Below are 22,241 nucleotides of genomic sequence, written 5' to 3' on the forward strand. Positions count from 1 at the left end.
ACCGATTCAAGGTGTTATAAATATCATGACATTTTATGAGGAGTTTTGAGCAAATTTTTGTAACTTATTTATATAACTGAGGTGATGTTTAGTTTGCTGGGCATTATTTTAGTGTCTTTTTATTAAAATTTATTATTTCTTTTATCACAGTTTAGCTGAATTCCTGGGGGCTTTAGGGGCTTTAATTTCAACAGTACATTTATTTGGGGTTAAAAAGGGCAGGTTTACTTTTTTTTAAGTGGAAGTTAGCATTTGATGATTGAATTAGTATTATTATTAGGGTTACCTGCTTAGTGTTTAGTCTTCCTTTCAGTCCCGTGACCTACACTCTTAATGAGAGCCAGGCTTCAGGTGTACTAATCACAAAAGAGAATTCAAATCGCTAAATGGACTTCAGCGCTGACGTTTAAGGCACGGAAAATTACAGTGCATATACAGCTTTGTCAGGTTGAATGACAGAAATGCAGAAAGAGGTTAGCAGAAACATTGATGAGTTGCAGATAAAAGACACTACTCACTGAGTGTGCTGTTTTTTTTTTTTTCACTCAGGAATAACATTCTAGCAGAGGTTGAAAACAAATATCTACATCCTGTATGGCCCATTATGCTCTTCATGAGGCGGCTTCAAACGCTGAGCGCATTTAAGGCATTATTATGATAATATATGAGGACTTCTTACCTCTATTAACTCCATATCATTCTCAGTGTCAATCAGAGTCTGTTTAATGATGTAAAACTTCAGAGAATGGATTAAAAAAAAGAAATGTATTAGTTTCTAAATGAAAAAGTGATCAAAGATTCAAGGACGACTGAGCAGGAATATAAATAATTTAACAAATAATTCATTCGGGACAGGTCGGTGGGCTTTCTTTATGAAACGAGTTAGCTGTTACCTGAAAGCAGATGGTAAGTTTTAGAAACAAGAAACTCAAATGGCCTTGCTTATGTTAACAAACTGTAGAAAAAATACCAATTTATAGCTCCATAGCCACCTATTTAGAAAGTCTTACACACTGTGTTGGGGTTTATGTTGTTTTTATTAAATACTTTATGTACAAATACAGATTACACACAGAACAAAGTACGCATTATAAATTATACACTGTATATTGCTCACTGTTTCAACCCAAACAAAATAAAATGTGGTTTTCACGATTACGATCTCACAATCTTATATCATTTTAAAATCACAATGTAACTTAGGCTAACTTTAGTCTGTCATATCAGCTCATTTTTAAAAGAAGTGTTTGGGACATTTAGTAACTTTGCCTTCAAGTCTTCAGTTCTGGAAAAGGTTTGGTTTCCATCTGTTGCCTTTCATGGAGTTTATCAGGTCCTTTGTTTTCAGAGCAATGTGTGATTCTCTGTCTGCTACCATAATAATGATTTTTGCGAATCCAGCCACAGTTGGAATCAAACAGGAAGTGAAGCCTCTGCAGACGAATACAAATCTGCAGCTCCAAGAGACAAATTTAACCAAAAAACAAAAAACAAAACTGCCCTTGATTTATTTTTACTTTGTCAAATAATGATTATGTTTGTGGAAAAAAAACTCAAGAGGCCATTCTGGATCTCACAAGGTTAAGTTTGCGCTATAAGGCATTAGTCTGGAAAAGATCCACTTAAACCAGACTGAGCCCACAGTCTGTGAAATGCAGAGATAGGTGAAGGAGATGAGAAAGGATGATTTTAAAGTGGATGTAAGCGTCACATTTGCTCCCCAGCTGTTGCTGGTTAAAAACTCATCCTGCCTGTAAATGAATTTTGGGTGACCTTAAATGAGCTAAGCAGGGTTGGTGTGCTGATATCTTACACTGTGAAGAATTAGGAAAAATGTACCGTAGAGTGTGCCCTTGTAAGGGCATACTCCAGGGTATTTGTGGAATTGCAGGGGCAACTCAGAAAAAGCGAGGGGAAAAAATGGACTTTTACTAGTTTTATGTGTCTTGTAGTGTGTCACAGTAGAAGTCAACTGACATGGGATGTCTCGCGATGTCCTGCCCGACAGGCTAGGGTGGGGCTTTTTTTCTCTCTCCTAGTCTGACAGCTGTGGTGGTGTGTTCTGTGACGATGACCCAAGCCTCCTATGTACTGCAAGCAAGTTGTGAAAAGCAGAACAGCTCTGATTGGTCCAAGTCCAACATGTCTCCCATGTGTCTCGGTCAAGTCACGGCGAAGAAGTTATGACTCATCTTGACTGACAAGAATATTGTGTAGTCTCTTACAGAGGGTTGGCTAGTAAACCTTGATAATCACTGCATTAAAGGCAATAAATGGAGACTAATTTGTCAAAATCTGAGATATAAAAATCTGCCGTTTAATGTGAAAAATCTAAAATAACGTTTTTTTGGGGATAAAGATGGACTGGGGGGCATTTAAACAGCCAATTTTAAGAACAACTTTCCTGTACATGGGTTTCTTCTATGTATTTTTCATAAAATGACTCTATTCTTTATGAATAAAAAAACCAGGATACTGCAACAATGTTAGATTTTGTGGATTTATGTGCTATATGGGGTTATTTTTTTATTTCAATTTCTGAAGAAGATGGACAAAAAAGTAAACACTACAACATTTTATGAGGAATTAAAAAAAAAAATATATAAACAGTTTGAAATTCGAGGTCACATATCTGGAGCACCCTCAGTATCTACCATAGGGATGTTTCCTGTAGCCCCCTCTTGTCAGCCGTAAAACAGGGGCTTTGAGACTAGGACGGGTAGTCGCCCACTCCTCCTCTGCAAAAACAGTTAAAAACACATTGTAGAAAAGCGCTGCATTCACTGTGCCGAGAGCTCATGCCACAAACTCAAACTGTGAGCTCAGCTTTCTCATAACCCATTTCACCAAAGACAAGAAAATTCAAATGTACAAATTCTATCACAGGTGCTACAGAGGCTCCGCTCCATAGAAAATTAATTTCATAAACTCTTTGCCCTCTGTTGGACCAATACTGAGATCTGACTGTCAGCAGCTCCTTCCTTAGAGCCAAATTACATAAAGATGGCCACCTCTGCTGCATGGCACATTGCACTGCTTCCAAATAAGAAAGTGTTTATGGAGCAGAAAATCAAATCATTGCCCCCTTGGTTTATGTTTGGGCCGACCTCAACACCCCAGTGCACAATTCATTGTGCTGAAAATGAATGAGCCTGCAAACCTGCAGTGGCAACCAGCTTATTGCGGCTGTTGTGACAACCTTGTAACTCCACTTTTGGTGATTTTAACATTTTTGCTTAAATTGAAGCTTTACAGGTTTTATTTAAAGGTTTGAGGAAATTTGAAGACTCCTTTGCTTATGAATTTAATCTGGAATGGGCCTATGAGGGCACATATCCAAAAGGCGAAACACTCCCTTACAACAGGCATTGGTTAGCCCCCTGAGCTTCCACTGGCACATTTTACTGTTTGTTTTTTTTACTGCCAGGAAGGTAGGAAGGGTGAAGCATGCAGGAGCGGCTCCCTGGGTGAGGATGATTATAAGTGGTCTGGAACCACAAGGCTTTTCCCTTTGTTTCCCTGCTGTGAAACATATTTTAAATATCAGCGCAACAGTGGTCGAGATTGTGTGGCCAAGAGTTTTTTTCTTGTCAGGAATAGTCTAAGGAAGGTCCAAAGTTGTTTGCTAAAGTGTTCCTGACTCATGTTTGGATCAGTGATGTTCAGCCCACAGTTCTGCTAAGTAGAAAATAAGCGGCTCTTACCATAGTTGTTGTAGGATTCATCACTGGTTCCATGTCCATATTCGTAATATTCTGAAATGCTAAATCAGAGTGGAAACATCACAGTCAAAAAAAAGGCACATTTGTTAATATTTTTGGCTTTGTAAGATGTGGAAGGTTACTGAAAGACTAATTTCAGGATAGGGCTGGAATTTATCTATATTTTTCTCATAATCAATGCATCCCAATACAGTAAACAAACAAACAGACACCGGAGGCTGTTATTGTGCCTACCATGTCTACCATGCCCAAAAGCCCATTCATTCCTACTAAAGACATAATTCTTTAAAAATGGGTCACAAATATATCACTTTAAAAAAAGGCTGAGTAATTTCCAAAAACAGCTGGACACTGTTAGTGCATTCGCTGGGGACTATTTTCAGCTGCGGATTAATACACATTCAATGCTTCACAGAGTATTTACAGCAGCAGAACAATGTATGCGGGATTATTTATGGTGCCCGCGTTGCCCATGATGTTCACTGATGTGTTTTAATAGTTTCTGGATGACAGTGGAGCTCTATGGCACAGAGGAATAAGCTATTTTAGGCCTGTGCTACACAGGATGTGTTAGCTGGATCAATTCAATGTTGTTTTTTTTTCATTTCTTTTCTTGGGATTTGTTGACAGTAAGAAAAATATAAAATATCAGCAGACTTATTCTTTAACAAAGACACAGGGTGCTTATTAATAGTTCAGGCTTAATGTTCTGAGTAAACAAAGTAATTTAAGTGGAGGTCTTAACTTATTATTAATGAACATATATAATGATGAAATACGGAAACATGATGATGATCCATAAGACACCTGCATTTTTCACATGCTGTGCTGTAAGTTACAGTGAAAAAAAAGTGTTTGATTGACTAGAGAAGGCTCTTTTTTTTGTTATCCAGCATTTCTGAGTAAAAAAAAAAATCACCTCTTTGACTGATTGCTGTAGTTATCCTCATAGGCTCCGTAACTTTCGTCATCATATTCTCCCCCATATCCATCATCGTAGCCCTGCGAGGAAGCAGACTGTAAGCATTAAAGTCGACTTGTCTCCTCATCTTTATCAAGTCTAACTGGTTAGAGATGAATATAAAAACAATCAATGCTTAGTTCCACAGGCAAAGTCCATTACTTTGTGTCCATCATTGAAGAGGAAGCAGGGAAAATGAATGTCCAGCAAAGATTATTGATTGAGGTTTTTAGGGGCACATGTCTCACCAGTGAAGCCTAATGGACACCCTCTGAGTCTTAACAGCAATATTGATCTCAACTATTGATAAGTAACTACTCAGGAAGCGAGCACAGAAAGCCAGCAAGTAACTACAGTCAAGTTCAATAACAATAAAACGGCTAAACAGCATGCAGCACAGAGTAAAGGCCTCTTCAATTTATAAACAATTGTATAGATGTTTTGCACGTCTCTCCTCCAGCCACCAGTTATTGGTAACCACATAAAAAATGAAAGACCCCATTCCGTGCAGCTGTAAAGCAGGTAAAACACCTATATATTACTTTTGTGTGTATATTTCTCATAAACACATAGCGCTGTTTTCCTCTTCCAACACAGAGGGAGTTCATTCTGTATTAGTCTTGCATTTTACAATGACAATGTGTAATGTAATTTCATTATGTAACGAGAATGAGTTGTCAACATGCAGTTGTTGTCCTCGTCAGGGCAAAAAAAATGTCTGCAGTGTGACGGCTACTCTATTACAAATCTCTGTGTTGTGTCTCAGACTCTTTTTTTTCCCAGCCTGTTAATCCAGTTAGTGACTCGTTACATCTACAGAAAACACTGTTCTCAACCCAGTTATGCAAGTAACCTGGTTTGGAACAATCCAAGTAAACATTAAAACTCGTTGAGAGAAGAAAACCCACAAGGGCTGCCTAAGAAGCCTCTAATATCAAATACGCTAACATTAAGTTGGTTACTGTGATGTGTAAACATGTCACTCCTTTCACTTTTTGTCTTTTGTCTCAATCTGCATAAACCATATAATGTTCACACAACATGACAAATTCAGCAAGGGTTGCTCCGTCTTTTCCTCTGTTCACTTCTGGTGGACTCAAGGATGCAATTTCCACTCGGGACTGGCTGGACGTGTCCCCCTCACCTGTCAAAAAAAGTGAGGTCTTTTGCCCGGGGTTTTGCCTGTCAGGCAACACTCAGGCTGCTGTGCCTTCTCAGACGAGGTTGTCGGAATTTAGATGGAACACTATTTATCATAAACGATTGGGTCTCTATCAAGGGAACTAAGAATGATAATAGGGAAAGTTCAATAATAAAGCAGTAATTTCTAATTTTTATATAATTTTCATACCACTACCTTTTTTATGAACTGCACAACTACCAGGTTCATGATAATTTGTTATTTGCTAGATTAATATATTCATTTTACTCCCCAGTTTTAAAACCAAACCTACACCTTTGATCTGTCTGAAGAAAGTACCCCACACAATATCCTGTTACATGGTTTATTCATGACAGTAGCGGTACCAATCTCAGCAGACCAAAGGTTCACGTAAACAGCTTAACCTGAATAACACCATAGCTGGAGAAAGTCCAAAGTGTGTGCAGAACGGTAAACTTTGCTATTGTCTGCTCTTGTAATTGTTGGATCCTGCTCATTTAAGGAGGTTTAGTGGAGTTTAAAGTGCTTATGTTTCTTTTCTGCCGTGATCTAATCTCTTCTAATCCTTTCCAAGCGTGATGTTTCAAATCAAGCTCCGCCATGATACATACAAGTGTTCAGCTCTTTTCAGAGATCGAATACATTTTAAATCAGAAGAATAAAATGTGTTGAAAGCTTCAATGGAGCCGGTTTATGCCAGACATGGTCTCAACAGCGCATTATTCCTCCACATCTACCTGTAACAATAGAATAATATCAGTTTGCATTAGGTGTGGTGTGCTTTCGATAATGCTTTGTGGCACAAAAGCAGACACATCAGTGTGAAGGACATCAAGTACATTTATGTGCTTGATGTACTCTCCCTCTCCTGTCGGATAATGCTGATTCAAACAGCTCTGGTTCCTGTGTGGCTTTATTTGTGTGAATGTGAATTTGACTAAATTAAAGTGAAGGATTATGTAAGGGATTAAGTTGTTCAAGGGATCCAGTACTTCTCCTTTTCTTGCATGAGTCTTTCCCCTGAAAGGCAGAGTCAGAGACCTGCATATCTCAGTAATTGACCATTTTGTTGGCAATCCCATATGACAAATTGCTCCACACTGGATAACTGTAAAGCAATCAGTGGATTAATTTCAGTCAAATGTATTATAAAAATAAACCGAACGTTACGATAGAGAAATATGTGAATGTGAAGTCACGTAAAGCTCGGGTTTAAAAAGGGTCATTTTGACCAGTGAACCCTCATAATATTTGTGCAGCCTTTAGATGTATATAAAAATGTCAGTGTTGTTCTTAGCTGTACAAAATAAATAACTAAATAAACAATAGACACACTGGATTCATTTGGACACATCCTAGCCCAGCATACTGTTTGTAGTTGTTCGTTTACTGGAGAGATGTGTGTGCGCTCAGCTCACCATGAGGAAGGTATCAATACAGTTTTCTTTATTGACACCTTCCTCATGCTGCTGCTTACATTTTCTGACACAGCAGTTGTCTAGTTCCTGTGTTTGAATCCGGGAAATGTTATTTTCCAAGATACACTTTCTAAAGAACTACTATTCCCATATTTTACTTGACTAAAACCTTAGGTCACCACTTACTGTTGAGTTTTATTTTATACTTAAAAGCTGGTAAATGCAAGTCAAATTGTGTTAGACCGAATTCTGGGTAATATTAATAATTGTTACGTAAGCAATGGACCGTTTGCTAAACCCAGCTCCTGAGCAGTGATTGTCCAGACATAGTTTAGCAACGGTAACTAGGCTTGGCAGGTCTGTCTATGGAAGTAAAATTGATGTCAAAAGATTTGAGAGAGAGAGCACAAAGCAATTTCTGAGAGCAACTCAGTCTGCAAGTCAACATTTGACAGCGCCCGGGCACAGATTTGTAAGAGCAGAATTACATTTGAGCATGCAGTCCTAATCATGTGCGCGCTGGCTTCTGAGTCTGCTCTCTCAATTTTCTCCAGCAGTTTTGACGGTTTCCGAGCACTTGAAATCACAGGAGGTTACTTGCCAACCATTATTGACTGGCAAGGTGCAACAGGACACACCCACATCTGGTCGTCAGGGTCATGTCTTCTTCACACAAGGAAACAAGTCAGCTTTTGAAAATTTTGCTCCCTGTAAGTAGCAGTTGGCGACAAAATGACCATTTAGGACACCATGGGATTTACATATTTTATGTCTGCATGTCTTATCGTTTCGTCAACAGTTTCAATTATTGTGGTCGTGTGGATCTGCACTGTACACTGAGTTATGGGGATCCAGCCGATCCCCTTACCATCACCTAGTTTATTCATGCCAGTATGTCAGAGTTGCATCATGCCTATTCTGAAAATGCTGTCATTCCCATATTTATTTATTTATTTATCTGTTGTTCTAACCATTCGTTTTTTTAATCCCACATGGAGTCGGATCAGATCACAGTAAACCGAACCGACCCAATATCAGGCTCCCTAGATTTCTGAGGGCAGAATTCTACTCAGAGGTTTAAGTGAGTCTCATTCATAAATGTTTTTCTCCTAACGTGCAAGAAGACAAACCTCTTGCACGTTCAAATCATTTGTTACGCTCACAATTGTCCCTTGTGCATAAGTCTAACTCTGACCATAGTGCTAATAAATGGTCTGTTGAAGCAGTACTCTTCGTTTGGCATCCATTTTTGAATTAATTTCGAAATGATACTTCAGATGAACTAGAACTGTATATGTTCAAAAATGTATGATGACAAATTAGACTGATGAGATTTGTCATGACAGCCAGGCACAACCAAACTCTGAATGCTGAGGAAGACAATGAGATGCGGTTGAACACTCTGGAAAAAATATTCATATAAATATGAACATTGATTTATTTATTTATTTGTTGAAATATTTAACATGGACAATACAGATGAACAATATTAGGTAGAAGCTATACAACAAATGTAATGTATGCTCAAGCCTTAACAACATTAAGCGTCAGCTTAAAGAAAACATTCAATATTCGCCACAATGGCTTCTCTTTCTGCTGACCGTAGTACTATTTTGACATACAATACAGCTTGCATTCACAATTGGACAAGGTACCATCTGTAAATAGACAGGCCCCTAATTAATGAGGCTTGTTTCCTCTAGTTTGACACTCATCTTTAAAAACAATTAACACTGGTCCTTTATAACAAGGCGGAGGAAATAAATCAAATGTTAACACAAGGGTGGAGAGTCCTAGCTCATTGTAATTAGGATGGCAAGAACCTAAAGGCCCTTAGCACTGTGCTTCATTATCAATTGACAACCTGTATGTCCCCTGACAGTGACTGATCTTCGTAGGGAGCTGCCTGTGAAAGCCTCTCCACGCAGCAGAATGGGGAGGAAAATGAGATTTGCAGCCTTTTGTCTCAGTGAATAGATGCTACTCTTCGCTGCTTTCTACCTGTGCAAATTCAATCAGCAGGCACCTTTTGTTGTGTGTTATACACTTAAAGCGGGAGATTACTTTTGAATCTATCTACTCCAATTGTGCCATAGTTATATTTGAGAAAAGGGTAAATTATAGCATAGGAAATAATGATGATGAGATTGAACCTTGATTACTTTAGTGACATTAAACAATATCATGTTTGTCATATTGGCTTTAGGGAGGCTGAAGAACAAAATAAACAAATCAGACAAGGCGTTCTCACTATTCAAATATTATTACTTGGTGTGCTTGCAGAGTTTAGTATTAGATGTAACTGCATCTGTTTGCTTCTCCCCTCACCAGCAGCGTCGGTCCCTGACGATACAGCTGAGGCCACTGTGCTTTCTACCCGAGGTATTCTTCTATTAAATAATCGAGTGGAAGTGTGTGTGTCATAAATCTGTTTTAATAAACAGGGGAGTTCTGCATGGAGAATTTCCATAATTAATCTAACAAATGTGAACTCAGCAGTGTACCTGAGTCCATTGTTATAAAGCAATTACAAGAGATGTGCATACCGTCTTTAAAGGTGGCCGGAGAAACTGCTCTCCTTCAAGAGATATACAGAACCTTACAAATCTCACGCATCTTTTATGTTCAAGAAATAGATGATATGGGGAGACTTTTCGCCCATTTCAAAAGGATGTCCTTTTGCTTTTTTCGCAGTAGATAGATTAGGCTTTTTTTTTTCTTCAAAGCCTCCCAAAGCTCTGTGTTTAATCACATTATGGCATTTCCTGCACAGCCTCGGTATGGTTGCAGGGCTCAGGTTTCAAAAACCAAGCCATGTGTTTCAATTTTTACCAGCGATTTGTACAATTCATTGTCTGCTGTCAGGGACAGAATCCTGTATCACTCTCAGATTCTTCTCTTCATCGGCCCTGACATTAAAAGATAAGATTTGATCCAGACGGGTTTTGATCTTTAACATTAAACTGCGGCCATGGTCCCAGTCTATACAAAATGTCATCCATCACATCTTTAATCTGCCTCTGCTCTCCCCTTGCACTTTTCACTAGGAAGAGCTGTTACTGATGACAGTGAAATGTCTCACTACTGCTCTTTCTAGGGGATTAGTAACATTCATTCATTAACGCTTGTTTAAAAAGTCACAAAATCAGGCTTATTAGCGCAATTCAATAGCACCTTCATCTTCTCAAGTATACCTCAGCACTACATCTAAAATGACATACTTCAATAATTACAAGAGGCAGACTGAAATACCGACTCTCTCATGTTTCAGACTGAAACTAAAACTAATGTCTGCACATGATCTGCAACAACCTTAAGCAGTATACCAACTCCAGCAGTGCTTTAAGTGGAAGCCGTAAACCTTTTATAAATGCATTGAAAATACATAGAATGAAAAACAGTGCCACATCGGATGACGTACTGTACTATAAGAGCTCAATAGTGGAAAGACATTTTCTCTGGTACAATTGTAAAACAATTAATAAAACTGTTTTACAAAAAAAAGAAATTGGCTGATTGCTGAAATAACTGATAACTTATCAGTGGCAAACAGGCCTCTTTTGACTGGATAACATCTTTATTTTAAGCACTTTCACATTATAGTACAGATGAGAAATTCCTTGTGCAGCCTTATGAAGATGGGTGGCTGACTGCTTACTTTTTTTAATGTAATGAATCTGTCAAACAATTGTCAAATACTTTAAAAAAGCTACGCCATCGTTACGTGTTTATATTTTTAATAATGTTTGCCTCAAAATGTGTTTATCAAAATGACCCGGAAGCCATTTCATGGTGTGGTACATTGCAGGCACCTAATGGTAAACCGCAAAGCAAGAAACAGCCTCGTGCTTAGGTTGACCAGTTATATACTGTACCTTGAATCTTTGAAGCCAGCTCGCACTTAAGTGCATCAGAGAGACATGTACCAGACACACAGGAGAAGATTTGGTGGCACTTCTGTTGCGATATGTTAACATCTTTAACCAGAATTTAAAGCCTGACAATTGCCAATCTCTGGATAAGAAGGATTTCATACGACAACAGGTGACAAATCTGTTAAAAAACAGTATCAGCCCAGAAAGATGAGACTAACAAAATAATGCTCACTTCAACTCGTAAAAATATCTGTAGCTCACCCCATTTACGCATACTGAAGTCTCTCCACAGTGAAGCACTGCAATCCACTTCACTTCTGAATCGTTGCTATCCGTTACGAGGCACAATAATGGTCACTGTCACTGTATTAGTTTTACGACACTGACAGCATGACAGAGTCCATTAATCACTACAGTCTCCAGAGGAACCTCTGTTGCATGATGAACTGCTCCTCAGCAGATATTTATGGGAACCCAAACTGAGGCGTAAACATCAGTCCGTCATTCATTCACTAAACAATGATTGCAAACTACAGGATGCATTTATATGTACATGTGTATGGGCTGGTTATGAATAAGCAATCCTATAAAAATTGGTTTCTGGCAGAAGATGACATAAAGGCACGAGGGTCAATGTAACTCCAAAATGCTGCGATGCAGGAAACAAAAAAGTGGCTGCATCAAAGATTTAGTCACGTGATAGATTTCTGTCATACTATCTGGTGTCCTTTTTAGAATTTCAGTATAATGAAGATAATCCACGAACAGTATATTGGTAAAATGTTGCAGTAAAATATCAATCAAGTAGCTTATAGCTTTTAATAAAAAGGAGGAACAGAACTGTATCCTCAAATACATATTTACATAAAACTACCATTGTTTAGATAAATATGAAAGTGGAATTAAAATGATTTGATCCAAAGAAAAAACATTTCCCCCAACTAATGGATTAATAATTACTGGTAATTAACTATTTAAGCCCCTTTCAGACATGGACCCCTTAACGTTAATCTGACGGCAATTTAATATGCTTGTCTCATGTCTGAATAAGCATTCTGGTCACTTTTACACAGTCACAGTGGCAATCTTATTAGGAGAGACCTAGTAACATTTCTGCAACACTTAAGTAACATTTAAGTTAATTAATAAAGAAAGGGCTAAATCATTTGCTAAAACAGCTGGACTCTCTAGATTTTAGCAAGCATTACTCAAACAGGAGTAAACTGTGTTTTTGTTGGGGACTTTTTTCAGCTGCGGATTAACACACATTTCGTGCTGTAGTAAGTTTTTACAGAGGCATTGCCCATGTTCATTGTGACGGTGAAAAATGTCACCGAGTGCAACGGTGCGGCTGACAGTTTTTAAGAGTTTTAGGGACACAATAGATTAAATAAGCAGAGGAATAAGATGTATCAGGCTTTGTATACACTGATAATACTTGTTGGTAGGATCAATTTATTCTTGGTTTTGTTTTTTTAACGGAATTAAAAAACTCCAAGGGAGATCTCGCCTGAGATTTTGCTTTTGGCAGGGCTGCTTTATGTGGTCTCAGTGAGTGATGGCCAGCAGTCTGTGCCCCTGAGTGGTAAGAGCTAACTTGAGTCATCGTACAAGGAACCGCACTCTGTGAGGAACAAAGAAAACCGAGTGCTGGATACAGCAAGGTGAGATTTGTGGGAGAAGGATAAAGAGAAAACAGGATGTCATAAATTACAAAGCAAACAATGATATGTGATAACTACCAGCTTCCTCATGCTTTCCATTGGAGTTTTAGATCAATACCGCCCTCGATTAGATGCAATTATGGATATTCTCACAGCATCTCTTTTATGAGATAGACTGACAGTTTGACAGAGTCCATCAGTCAGCGGTCTCCAGAGAAATCTATACGATACCCATACAGACTACAGTACATACAGTATCTATCCAAAGAAAAATACAGGATGTAACAACAAAGACGCATCTACTGCTGCTGATCTATTATTGTGTTTCAGTAGACTGTACAGTGCAGGATTCTTGTAGTGGAATAACAACAAGCAATACAGCAGTGATTAAAAAAAACAAAACAAAAAAACCCAACCAAACCTGGTCCTTGGCATAAAGAGGTCTTGCTACATTCTGGAAACATGCTCAGAGAAAAATGTGTAATGTAGTAGAAAAAAATAGCAAAGTGAGATATGAGGAAAGAAAATGTTCAGGACAAACTCATCTTTCCATAATCCCCTAGTCTCTGCGCTCCCACCCTCCTTTCCAACCTCCAATTACAAAGAGAAGAAATGCCTCGCTTTCTCACTCATCAGAAATACACAGGCTCTACATCAGAACTCAATTTGGTTTGGTAATGAGACTGCGCTTGTGCATTTCCCCATGCAGACAGCCCAATCTTCAATTGCCAGCACACATGGGGGCTTTGCTTAGCAGGAAGGCTCTGAGGAAATAGACTGGTAAAAGTGTTGCCTTTTTTCATTTGGATGAAACTTAGAGCTCACCTTGTGCAATCTTTACAAAATGACCTTGGGAAATTTCCAAGATCTGAGGACAAGCATACTTTTAACCAGGGCCTCGATTCTTTTTTTAATATGGATCCCAGCATTATTTTAAGTGAAGTGAACAAATGTTTGAAGGAGCCCTGGTCAAGGCACTACCTACAGCCTTCCGGGATTTGTCCTGGTGCCTTGCTGCTGGTACCAAAAAAATCCATAAAGTCTTTACCGTCCCTGTCAGTCTCTTTGCTGGCCCTCTCTGTGTGTCTGTCACTCGGGGTGCTCTGGCCAATCACAACCGAGTTTCAACCCTCAATGACTGTCAGAGCGAGTGATGGAAAGATTTGTCGCTGTGAGCAGAGCCCAAAGCTGATACATCGCAGTCTAAGATGACTGAACCTGAGCCAATCGACAGAACTAAATTCAATACGTACACTGAAAGATATTTGGCTTGCAGCTTTTTGTGGACAGGGAAAGCCAGCTGTCCCACACCAGAATGCTTCTTCTGTTGGAGAAAATTTATAAAAGTGGCGGTGGTGACAAGCAAGCTCAGGGGACGCGACACTTTTAATAGGCAGAAAAGAACTATAGAAACTAATGTATCCAATTAGCATAATTAATTGTTATTCATTGTTTAGTTAAGTATAATATTTATCTGCAAATCTGCACAGCAACATAAACAGGATGAAGTGAAAATAATCCCTGCTTGCAAATGCATTTCACTCACTGATAACCCAACTAATCAACAAAAAGATGAAGGCGATGTAACGTTCACTGGGATGGATTACTTACCCTGAGCAATGTTTAAGTCAAGTGAGGTGATTTTAGCCTTATGCTGATGTAAATGGAAACCTAAGGGCTGCATAGAGGATCCAAATTCATTACAAAATGTACAGTATGCTTTTAAAATTGAAGTTAATTAAATAAAAAAATATTTTGAAGTAATTTCCTGCTTGCCCTAATTTCTCAAACACGTCCCTGAAAGCCTTACCTCTCCGTATAAAGAAAAACTCATCCAGATCACATGAAAGGGGATTAAACCGAGTCTGATTTACACACAGTTCAAGTGAAATTACTATCAGCTATACTTCTCAGTGTGTGCAAAGAGGATTGGACTTACATAGTCGTCATACGATTCATGTGTGACTGCTAACAGCGGGACCCTGTATCCAGCACTCCCTGCCGCCCCCCTGGCTCTCGGAGCTTGTAACTCCCTTGTTAAAACAGTCGTGGGAAGTTTGCTGTGTGTCGCTGCTGCTGTCCCCCGAGGTGCTGCTGCACTCCTTCCTGTGCCCCTGTGGCCCCTGGTAGAGCAAACAGGAGGGCAGACATGGCATCAATTTGCCCATAAGAGTCTTACTTCACAACACGTGTAAATAAGCTGCGGTGGTTTCAGTGAAAAAGTGGAATTAAAACAGTCAGAAATCTGTTAAATCCCTCTTATTGCTGCATATGTGCAGGCTGCCACAGTTGGAGGTTGGTTGTAACGTCTGCTGGCACTGAGGCTCATCTCGTCTTTCTCTGCTATGAAAACATGCCCGTAAGATGCAGCGTGGTTATTTCAACGACACGATGGAGCTGTGTCATGCCCGTGTTTGTCCAAAATCACAGCTCCATCTGCCTGAATCCACTGAATGCACTCAGCTTGCAGTCAAACAGGTGTAGTGTGCAAAATGAGCACAGACTTATTTAGTATTGACCAACAGAAATACATTAAAGGCCAAAGGACTTGGGCAGGCACCAAGAATTTAGGGTGGATTGTTTCTTTTATGGAATTGCGCCTGTCCAGCAGCAGGACTGCACGAACACCACAGGGATTGCACGGTGGATTTAGTGCAAAGCAAAGCCATCTATTGTCTGCTAAGTTACATTTTAACAGCAGCATGATGTAGGTGGGCTAGGATGCGCTTTCTTCCTCTGGCACATCTTTTACTAGGTGGTAGCTCATTGTGATCCAAAAATACAGGCACTCAAAGGGGAATTACTGGTGCATATTTTTCATGGAGATTTACAATAATCGCTTATCGGTGTGCCATAAGGAGAAAATCTGGGTATGGAAGTGGTGGTGGTGACTTTAAATTGGGAGCGTCCCATGTTGCTGCTGGATTTAGAGCATCTACATGTGCTGCCTGAATTAGGCCAGGCTGCCATGGCAAACTGTACCTGCTCACTCCTGGGGGACCACCACGGCTCAGGTAGATTACGGACGATGTGCGCTAAAAACGAACTATACAGGCGACTGGAAGAGGTAGGCGTTTCACACGAGCTGCTTCATGCATGGCTAAGCCAATCAGATGCTCAGTATCATTAAGTTTTGCTGTGGGTGCTTGAGCTGCAGTACATGGAAAACAAGTAATATTTGTTTATCAAGAGGACATAAATGGAACAAAATTAAAAAGGAAAATACTGTTTAAAATGATTAACTACAACATATGGAGGAGAATAAGTTTATATGAAATACTGAAATGTCACCTTCATGTCACCATGAAGGTGAGTACTTCCTTTTTTATTCTAAAAATATTTATTCGTCATTCATAACACTGCACACTAAGTGCAAAATTACACATCATATTGCAATTAATAACAAATCTGTATAAAGCCGAAGCTGCTGACTCCTTTTGTGAGATTAAAGGGGTACTCCACTACTCAGCCTGTAACAACAGTTGTATTATGTCTTCGGTGGCTCATGGGAGCTTGCTCTCTTGCTCTCCCTCCATCTCAACTTTATGTGGAGAAACAACCCATTAACAGAAACCAGGGGGATGTCTCTACATAACAAACGTTAAAAAAAGAGCACGGATGATCATTTGATGTTTGATTTTTATCAACGAGTACCAAATACACGGGTTTTAAGTTTGCATATTTAGATTTGTGGGTGAAGTATTTTGCCAGTACTATAATTAAATTAGTCAAATACATTTCTTGAAGCTTATTTTTTTATCATAATTGTTGAAAAAAAACTTACATTTTTTAAAGATATCAAAGTCAGAAACTGTGCTCTCGCTTATGAATCTCATAATGTTTTTCATAAAGATTCTGCGCGAACAATGTCAAAATAAGAGTTTCTGTCATTCCTATCACATGTATGTCATTCCTGTACTTCTAAAGAAGTCAGGGTTATCTTGGATTTGGCTCGAGACTTTGAAGTTGGATCAATTCTGATTATTGGTTTTGTTTTTGTTTTGCTTTGTTTCATCTGTCGCTTGCAAGTTCCCCAACATTATGAGAGTGCAACACTAAATCGGTGGAATACCCATGTAACTTTTTCCCGATATAGGAACAGTGAATACATATTCATTTTATAACATGTGCAACTGAAATAATTCAGTCTTTACAACATAGCCAACGAAGTTTGAGCACAAATTTTGGCTTTTGCTGCTGACGCACTTTGAGGGAAGATTGCCACATTTCCTCCCTCGCATCTTTTTAAAAAAAAAAGGGTACCCTTCAGAATTTCTCAACGTCAAGAAGCCTTGATTATTGTTTTCACAAAAATACTCAGCTTCTTTCGGGCCGGCATTTTACCCAGCTGTAACTGGCACTGTACCTTGTGGATATTGTGGTTGCTGGTCGTACGCTCCTCCCTTGTGCACCCCTCCCTCTGCTCGACTCGTCACCGCCATTCAACAGGGAGAGCTCTCTCAGTTGCTCCTGTCTGATCTCGTCATTATAGTCCTGCAGGAACAGAAAACAGCATGTCTCTTTAAAAAACAAAAACAAAACAAAAACAAAAAAAAACAAGGAAATTTGTCTTCTGACTGCAACAGATGCTCACAACAGCAGCAAATGTCATCAAATCAAAATGATCTTGAGACACACAGGAAATATATGGCGTTCCAGAGGGGGGGGGTTAGTAATGTAGGAAAAGAAGATTCACTGTTTGCAGTTTCCATTTAATAAAAGAGAAAGAGGGAAAAAGCATTTTCTCTGTTTCTGTTCTGCAGAACTAGTGTGATTTTCTGACAATAAATTGCCTCCTGGATGGCTGGAAGACAAAATAATGTCTAACCTACAAAATCAGGACAAGATTTCCAAGTCGTTTCATAAACATTTATGTTGACAGCAGAGAGGACATAAAAAGGAAATAACATTAAAAAAAAACTCCTCTTCTCCCTTTAAAGGAACATAAAAATATTCTTTACTTTTGTTGGCACACAGCCTGTAATTGATGGTTCCAACAACTTTGTGTGGAATATTGTTATCTTGTGTCTGGACAATTATTCTCAACCTGTTATCAAACATGATATGGATCAATACACAGGAGCAGAGGAGTGGAAAAAGCAGTATCCATTATCTTGTCATTGCTGAAAGCTAAACAGGCTTATTTCTCAGAAACTCTTAAGCCAAACCCACAAGATTTGCTACACTGGACAAAATGTTTTTGTAATGACAACAAAGCAATGGCGGAAACAACTGATTTCTTTGGTTGTCTATGTTTTCGACGGCCGTGTTTTGTAGCTTTTTTGCTTGGTTCCCGTCTGCATGAGTGGGTGTCATGCACTGAGAGCAAACGAGCCCAAAAACACTTACCTCATCCAGAACAAATTTTTTAAAACATGTAGAGCTTATTACAGACAAAGTGTGACTTTTTCGTCGTACAGTAAGTTTCAGGAAATGTCAGACAGCATGAGAGTTGAAAACAGTTTCCCCTGCTTTAATCATCACTCGTTCATGAAATACGATTCTGTCCAGAGTGCACTGATAAATGAGGGACTAGATAACATTAATGGGTGTGCAAGTTCTGCGCGAGTTAGATTACAGCTCACATATACAGTGTACTATAACATTCTGGCGAACTACTGTCACATTTTCTTTTTTACAGCCTCCTTCTCATTCTCCTCTGTGTATATTCCATTATGTTTTATCTATAAGCCCACCTACACCACACTTAGTCATGAGCCACAGCAGAGTATTTGCCCACTCTGTGATTTGCATAGTTTTAACACTGAATGTAATCAAATTTTCAACTTTTTCTAAGATTTAAAGAATTTTGAAATGGTGAAACTAATTTATTGTCTAAATGTGTGAAAAATAACTCCTCTTGTAGGTTCCTTATCAGAGACCAACTTTAGCAAAATCTCTGATCACGCTTTTCGTGTAATAATTCATAATTCTCTTCAGGAGCTTTTATTCAGCTCGATAATGTTGGTGGGTCTTTTCAGCATGAGCTGCTCATTTTCAGCTTTAACCACGATATCTCAGAGAGTCCCTGTCCCATCATAAATGTTTTTTTGTACATGTAAATGTTTTTTTTTTTTGTAAACTTGGATGTTTGAGCTTTACTGTGCAGGATGATGTATGTGCAGACACTAAAATTCTTTTTCGAATTCTTCTGCTGAAGGAGGAAAGTTTCTCTGCGGTTACCTTGAGGAGGGCATAAGACATGTGCATATGAGCGTGATTTTGTGACATCACAAATTGTTTGGAAGCCAATTGTGGTTCGATATACAAGTGCGATGTGGGAACTTAATAAATGAACTTAAAAATGACTTTTCAGTGACGCGATACACATTCCAGCCAGTGGTTTCCCACTGTTCCACCGATCAACAGGTATGTGCCAACAATCGCACTGAAGAAGAGGAATGCAAGCCAGTAAACATGGAATTAAACACTGCAGGTTTCAAACTTTTAAGAAAAATCATCTTTGAAAACGTTTTATGAGGAAGGAAATGCATTCAACATTCTTGTTAAACCTCGAGGATACACAGAATGTGTCTTGGTGAGTCACAGTGAATTTAAACAGGGAAACAGGGGCACCCTTGAACTTTGTATATTCACAGACTCCAGATTTTTCAATGAGGGAACTTTTTTTTGTGAAAATCAGACACAAATGATTTCAAACGTAGGCATTTCAAGTATTTTTACATGTCGTAAAACATGTCTGGAGGGGAACTTTAAAATCCCGACTTTGATCTTGGACTAAATGGTACCAAAACTGTTTGATATTCTCCTACACAGAGCAAAATCTTGGATCAATGATGCCAAATTAGGCATTTAGCCTTTGTTCAAAGGTGGACTGTAAATATGTGACAAGAAATGATGGGAGAGAGAAGGGAAATGACGCGCAATAAAGATCCTTGGTCAGAACCGAACCAGTGACACTGTGATCAGAGTAGACTGTATGGTATGTACCGAAGAACTGCATATTTCTACACCTTACACATGTAATACCAAGCTTCAGCATCATTTTCCTCACACAGTAATACTCTACCCTGAATTCTACATGCAGAAAGTGAAAAAACAGGTGGGAGAACATGCAGAGGATGTCACCTTCTCACAGCTCTTCACCTAAAACTAAAAGGATACTGTCATACAGGGAAAATATGATGAACAGATTTTGTAACTGAAATTTTTCACACCCACGTGTCACGGAAGAAGAAGAAGAAGAAAAAAATAAATCCTCATGCTAGATTTTCAAAACATTTCCAGACATACTGCACACGTGTGCTACTCTTGCTAGTGAATTAATAAGGCCCACAGTGTTCTGTTGGTTTGGAGGAGACTGGCAGAGCTTTTAATTGGAAAGTTGGCAGCTTATCCAAAGCACAACAAATCTACCATAGCTTGTAAAAGTTGACTGTTGACAGAGGCGTTAACGTGAGTATACAGAGATAAACCCCATGCTGAAGTTTCTCGGGTCAGAGTGTTTGCTCACTGAGATGAATTCTGACCATGCATGACCTTGTACACAAGTTTGACTTTTAACACACGAAGCATGGCGGTACCGGTCACTCTTGTGTTGGGGTCGACCTGCTACACGTCTCTGTTACTGGCTGTGTTGACCGATTTCCTGTCTTGTGCATTTTGTCTGTCTGTCTGTCTCAGTGATATGAGTCTGTTGGCTAAAGGACCCTATATTTATATATCCTTTGACTTTTTTCTGGTAAGAAATACACACTAACATTTATTCTGCATTTTTGGATAATCAATCTGAGTGGATTTAATCTTTGAGTAAAGGAGATGTTGTCAAGCCAGACCTCCCCTGAAACCTTGAGGCATCAAGTGATGTGATTTTACTGTGTAAATACATTTCTCCAAATGAAACAAAATATTAAACAGAACAAAACAAATCAATGCCAGTTTTTAAATATATCTTCTGGCCTTTGTTGGATTGCTAATGTGGTCTAAGATTGTTGTGTTCCCAAACATGGTGCATTTTAGGTGAACTCAAGCTAGCTACAGGGACTATTTGATCCACACTATTTTTATTACTATAATGAGATCGCTATTATCACATAACATGTCAGATGGATGTACATCAGGAGATGCACTGGTTTCTTTGGAGGACAGAGGTAAGGATTCAGTGATAATATACCGTATATTCAGAGACTGAGCAGATTTATGGCACATGGTGTTGGTGATTGAACTGATTTCAATTTCCAAGAGCAAACAAAATCTGTGTCAAAATGTATCTTGTATTAGATCATCTGATGCAGGGGACTCCTAGCGTCCAGATCCATTTAGATAACCTCACAACCCTCTCATATCTAAAGAACGGCATGTTTCGGAAAATGCTCTCACACAGTTCAGGTCGTGTCATGTCCGCGTTGCTGGATGGGCTTATTAAAATGCGTTCCCTTACATCGCTGGCACACAGGTCTACATTAACATGCAATTTGCAGGGACATATGATTTCACAGACATACAGTCATATTGCAGAAATGGCACCCTCGCACAATAAATATGTTTCACTCCTTAAAATACACATACACAAACAAATGGTTCTGACTAATAGTGTCAAAGGACACAGTTTATTATTATATTTATTCAAACTGTTTCAAATAAATGGGATAGGAGACTTAAAGAAGTCAAATTTTATTTTGCATGTTGCGTATTTAGATTCACCACTTCACACCTCTTGGAGACACCATTAATTGTTACAGTGCGCAGTAGACGTGGTTCATGGAAGCACACAGCACCGAAAAGATGCCAGGAAGATGCCAGCTTCTGTATTTTCTTTCATCTTAAGAGGGACTTTAAAATCTTCATAGTACACGCTGTCTTGCATAACAGCCTCCTGAAAGATGTTCTTATCCTCCTAAAAGCACATCAGGCTGGTTGACCCAGAGGCACAGACGCAGCGGGAGCTGCTTATTTCATTTCTTAACAAAAGAACTCAGCTGGGTGTAGATCTGAACTTCAATTCCTTATTTGGTGATACCAAAAGTTTACATTTATTAATCTTCATCTATCCTGATTTGGACTTGTGCATTTCAGTTTTTTGTGCTGTCTCTTGACCATGGATGCTTTGATATTAAATACAGAGAAGGATCGGGGCTATTATTTCTACTATTGCACAAGTATAATAAAAATAGTTTGATACTTTTCCCATACCTGTGATTTGAATATATTTTTCATACTGTGTACTTTTCGAGAACCCAATCTGCTACTTTCAATGTTAACTCAACACAAATCGCAACTCCCTCATTCCACAGCAAAATTGGCCCTGCATTGTTAAGCACACCTGCACATTCTGGATCTATGCTGAAGATAATAATGCAGATAATGACGTGCATTAAGTATTCTCCTCTGCAAACCCAGACCAGCCTTAAGTGTTGCTGCACAGGCCTCTTCACTGGGAGCATGTGGATAGAGTAAACTGCATTAAAGGTAAAAACAA

General features: G+C 38.9%; 1 protein-coding gene across 1 annotated transcript in view; it reads right to left on the reverse strand.

Annotated features, from left to right (window-relative positions):
• Window positions 1-2,643: 2,643 nt before the first annotated feature.
• The window catches only part of khdrbs2 (KH domain containing, RNA binding, signal transduction associated 2), a 51,125-nt gene continuing 31,527 nt past the window's right edge, over window positions 2,644-22,241 (reverse strand). Inside the window, exons 5-9 of the mRNA XM_040139808.1 lie at window positions 17,169-17,296; window positions 14,742-14,925; window positions 4,642-4,724; window positions 3,705-3,763; window positions 2,644-2,738 (exon numbers count right to left, since the gene is read on the reverse strand). Of these exons, the coding sequence (XP_039995742.1) occupies window positions 2,644-2,738; window positions 3,705-3,763; window positions 4,642-4,724; window positions 14,742-14,925; window positions 17,169-17,296 (549 nt within the window). The remainder of the gene's footprint in view (window positions 2,739-3,704; window positions 3,764-4,641; window positions 4,725-14,741; window positions 14,926-17,168; window positions 17,297-22,241) is intronic.

The sequence above is a fragment of the Xiphias gladius genome, chromosome 11 (genome assembly GCF_016859285.1).
Source record: "Xiphias gladius isolate SHS-SW01 ecotype Sanya breed wild chromosome 11, ASM1685928v1, whole genome shotgun sequence".
Lineage (NCBI taxonomy): Eukaryota > Metazoa > Chordata > Actinopteri > Istiophoriformes > Xiphiidae > Xiphias > Xiphias gladius.